At 40.0% G+C, this 4,350-nt stretch overlaps 1 protein-coding gene across 1 annotated transcript; it reads right to left on the reverse strand.

The window, feature by feature from the left end:
- Positions 1-3,207: 3,207 nt before the first annotated feature.
- On the reverse strand, positions 3,208-4,135 carry LOC142623749 (uncharacterized). Its single transcript, XM_075797205.1, has one exon. It carries the CDS (start codon positions 3,974-3,976, stop codon positions 3,407-3,409), a length of 570 nt encoding a protein of 189 aa, XP_075653320.1. The 5' UTR covers positions 3,977-4,135; the 3' UTR covers positions 3,208-3,406.
- Between the last annotated feature and the right edge of the window lie 215 nt (positions 4,136-4,350).

Raw genomic sequence — 4,350 nt, forward strand, 5'->3', positions numbered from 1 at the left:
GAGACACCGATTTGAGAGAGAAATTGAGTCAAGTCGTGTTGCCTTGCTCGTCCTCCAAATCTCGATCTGATACTTTCAATTATCCAAATATAAAAAATAGAGAGAGAGAGAGAGAGAGAGAGAGAGAGAGAGAGAGAGAGAGAGAGAGAGAATGTCTTCGGCACAGACGGCGCAGTAGAGAGGATCGTTGACGACGGTGTCAAAGAAGAACGGTGCGAAGGTTGAAGAGCAAAAGGGTCGGGTTCACCGCCGATCTGCTTCAAATTATCGTCGATCTTAGCCCATCTCTGTTTAAACCCAAATCCAAACCACCGCTGACCTCATCCCTCTCTCTCTACCCAAATCCAAACCACCACATCTTAGCCTCTCTTTCTCTAAACCCAGATCAAAGCCATATCCCAAAAAGTACAACCTGGACTTAAAGAGAAAAATAAATGAGAGAAAGCAAAGAGGGAGAGAGTGGAGTTTGAGTGTTTGACTCAAGAAAGAGAGATAGGAAAATGAAAATAAGTTTGAGTTTTGCGTTTATTGATGATGTTGTGTTTGGTTGACAATAAAATTTTAGAAAAATTGAGATAGTTACTACAAGTTTTTTTTCTTAATCTTTAAAACTGAAAAGAGAAAAAGGTTCTTCGTTTTTTTTTTTAATTTAAATTAGAATTGCAAAATTAAAATTTATTTATTTTTAAAATTTTAAATTAAAATGCTGAAGTGGCATATTTTAAATACTAAATAATTTTTTAATATTATTTTATTGACCATGTCAGCATTTAATGTGCCAAAAGTGAACTCCATTTGCCACATCAGCAATTTCTTTTAAGTGAGTAACAGTAAGAACCAAAATGGAAAGCGTTAATTGATTTAGGGACTAAAAGTGGTAAAATGAAAATGTATGAACTAAAATGAAAAATATGCAAAATGTATGAACTAAAAGTACATTTACGCCTATGTTTAATTCTGGTGTTCATTTTATATATATACATATAACTTCATAGGAGAGTTATATTGTTGAGTTAATTGTGTTAAATTGTGAAAAGGATTGGGACTTGGTATATAAGTTTAAGGCATAACTTTTATGTTTAATCAGTGTAAGTTTCTTTAAAACAGTCAAGAGACAGAGTGGTCTGTTATGCATCTCTCTTTTTATGCACAATTATGATATAACTTGTGGAAAAAATCTGCCTTTGAATCTTAGTTCTGTGATGGTGTTTTTATATTTTGGACATAGAAAAATGTATAGTAAAATCGGCATTCGATTTTAAGAGATATGATGGGGATCAAGTATCTAATTTCGAAATCCATTCCCCTCCCAGCCCCAGCCCCAGCCCCAACACAAACACCCCCCCCCCCCCCCACCCACCCACCCCAAACACCCTGGCCCGCCTTCAATTTTTGTAATGCTTGAGGATGCATCATTTCTTTACAACATCCTCATTGAATAAAAATGACAAGTAATACACTGAAATGCTTCATTCGCAACTCTTCATCTTGCACTAAGAGTTAGAATTTTTGTGGCTGAACTCAAATTTTCTTCTGTCTTTGATTATTTTTTTTCCTTGGCTAGAAAAATGATGCTTCCTTGAAGCATTCATGTTGGGGGCTTCAGAAATGAAACTTAACATATTAACCATACAAATCTCATCCAACAATAACATAAGCATCAATGCATTATTTGGCTTAAGTTCTCATACATAACAACTTTCAGAAAAGTTGAGATAACAGGCCATATCCCCCCCCCCCCCCCCCCAAAAAAAAAAATGAATATGTTAATATTGAGTTTTTGACTTTGATAGAATGATATCAGCTGTTTTATGATAATGGTCATTGCTATCTGATGTCAAAGAGGTGTTCTTTTTCGTAATTGAATGTTTTGACAGAATGGTTTTGACTAGTTTCTTGATATTGGTCATTGTCATATGGAGTCTCATGGTGGGTAGTCCAGTGATTTAAATATCTGCTTTGTGGATTTGAACAACGTATGCAGTTGGAGCAGGCTTTCACTTTCTTATTTTTGGGTTCTGGTTGATGCTAGATTTTTTTTTTTTTTAAATCTTTTTGGTAAATTCTTTGGCGTTTGTGTGCGTGTGTGTGTGTGTGTGTGAGAGAGAGAGAGAGAGAGAAAGAGAGCACCAATATTAACATATTCAAGCAAACTACCACGTTTTGCAAGGTTTGGGAAAGGTCATGGCCCGCAGTCTTACCTCTAATTAATTTGGAGAGGTTAATTCATGAACTCAAACCCACAGCCTGTCACTTTTGGTGAAATGCACTAGCCATCGCACCAAGACCCAACCTCTTACTTTCACTGACAATATAGGTTGAAAATCCAAGGGCCAAGACTCCTGCTTGAGTCTTGGAGATGTCCACTGGCCAAGAGGAGGAAGAAACAAGGTTTACACATACTACATAGATGTCCCTATATGCACCGAGTATGGATACAGGTCCTTGGGCTCAAGTCATAATTGGTTGGAATTTCAAGGTGACAGCAGGGAGTTTCTAATGAAGGTCGCTGGTTTGGATCAGATTACAGAAAAGCCATCCAGGCTATTGTGGCGGAAGCATAAGAATACTAGGATGATTACAGGAAAGGGTTGGCTTTGGGTTCTACTAATGAAGACCCAGCGCTGGACAACCCCTACCAAAGGAAGCTATAAGGTAAACTTCGATGAAAATCTGTTTGGAAATTTGGGCAAATTGAGTGCAGGAGTAAGAGACCCATGGGGGAAGGTACTCGCTGCAATGCCAAGCTTGGGGCACATCGATAGGGAGGCAATTGAGGTAGAAGCTTTGGCCGCATGACAGGCCATATCACTAGCCAAGAGGGATTCAAGCCTACTGGTGAATAAGATCACCTCAAAGGAGGAAGCATCCCCCGTCATTGGTGATCTGGTGGAGGATATCTTGGAGTAGATTCGCGGTTTTTCCACTCGTAATGTCCAATTCTTGGCTCAGCATGCAAAAGATAGTGTGCATTCCAACTTGTGGTTGGCAGAAGTTCCAAACATCTTGCACGGTTGTTTTCTTTCCGACACAAAAACTCAGCAATAAAAATTCTCTATCGGTTGCTTCAACTCTCTATAACTCCCTCTCCAGTACTTGAAAAAACTATCCAATCAAGTACATTATCACAAACTAATACTATCACCATTATCCCAATTAACATAACTTCAATTAGTTCCATCTATTTTGCTTAAGAAGCTTAAAAAATGCACAATAACCCATCACATAAATCATACGATTTATAACAAAGGAGATACAGTGAATCTATACAACAAATTATTAGCCAACTTTAACTAACATAGACAATGCGATTACATTTTATATATATACCCATATATACAAGGATTGACAGAATTAAACACATAAATCTCCACTAATTCATTGAGAAGTAGAAACGATACCGTATTCAAGAGCAAATCGAAGTCAGTCTCATCGGAACCTTTTCTCTCTCTGCGTCTCCGATCCCACCGGCGACGATCCGAACGAGCTTCTTGAAGGCGAAGTGCACGCAATTCGAGAGCGCGATCCAGCAGATCACCTCGTAAACGAAATTGAGAGCTGGATCCGACGACGACGATGAGGAAGATTCTTCGTTCCAATCATGCCCTCCGAATCCACCGAAATTCCAACCCCTGCCATCGCCGCCGCCGCCGCCACCACCGAATGGAAGATCGCCACCGTCGCCGCCGAAAAAACCTTCGTATTCTCCGTCCTCGGAGGAATCGTCGTCATCGCCGGCGAGCGATCTCCGCCTCGTGCGTCGCCTCTTTCGGAGGACAGCCCGGCGAGCGGTTTTAGTGTAATTGGATTTGACCGCGGGGGGAGCGAGAGCGTTTACAGCGAAAAGCACGGCGGAGATCGATAATTGGTTGTTGGTGGCGGAGGTGAGGCTGTGGCTGCGAAGAAGGGATTTGGCGAACCCTAGGCCTTGCGATGTGGCTACATTTACTGTGTCGGCGATGAGAGAGATGTCCATGATTGAAAACTCGACGAATTTGAGAATTACTTGTAAAACCAAAAAAATAAAAATAAAAATTAGCTACGGCTTGGAAATTTTCTTTCGTAATTTTAATTTTCCGGGAAAGTGAGAGAAAACGAGGGAAAATAAAAAAAAAGAGGTGGGAAGGACACGCGGTGGAATATAAAACTTTAGGGAACGTGTAAAACATTGACACGTAAGGTCAAATTTGGAAAATTGATCGACAGTGAAAACGGTCTATCTGGTCGGCTCGCTGTTCAATTGGGACTAAAATACTATAATGGGCCCAAATGTGTAATAGGCCTTTGGGGTCTAATTGGAACAAATACTCCATTGGGCCAAAAAATGTCTGTGTCATTGCACTAGCTCAC

Source organism: Castanea sativa, chromosome 2, assembly GCF_040712315.1.
Source record: "Castanea sativa cultivar Marrone di Chiusa Pesio chromosome 2, ASM4071231v1".
Taxonomy (NCBI): domain Eukaryota; kingdom Viridiplantae; phylum Streptophyta; class Magnoliopsida; order Fagales; family Fagaceae; genus Castanea; species Castanea sativa.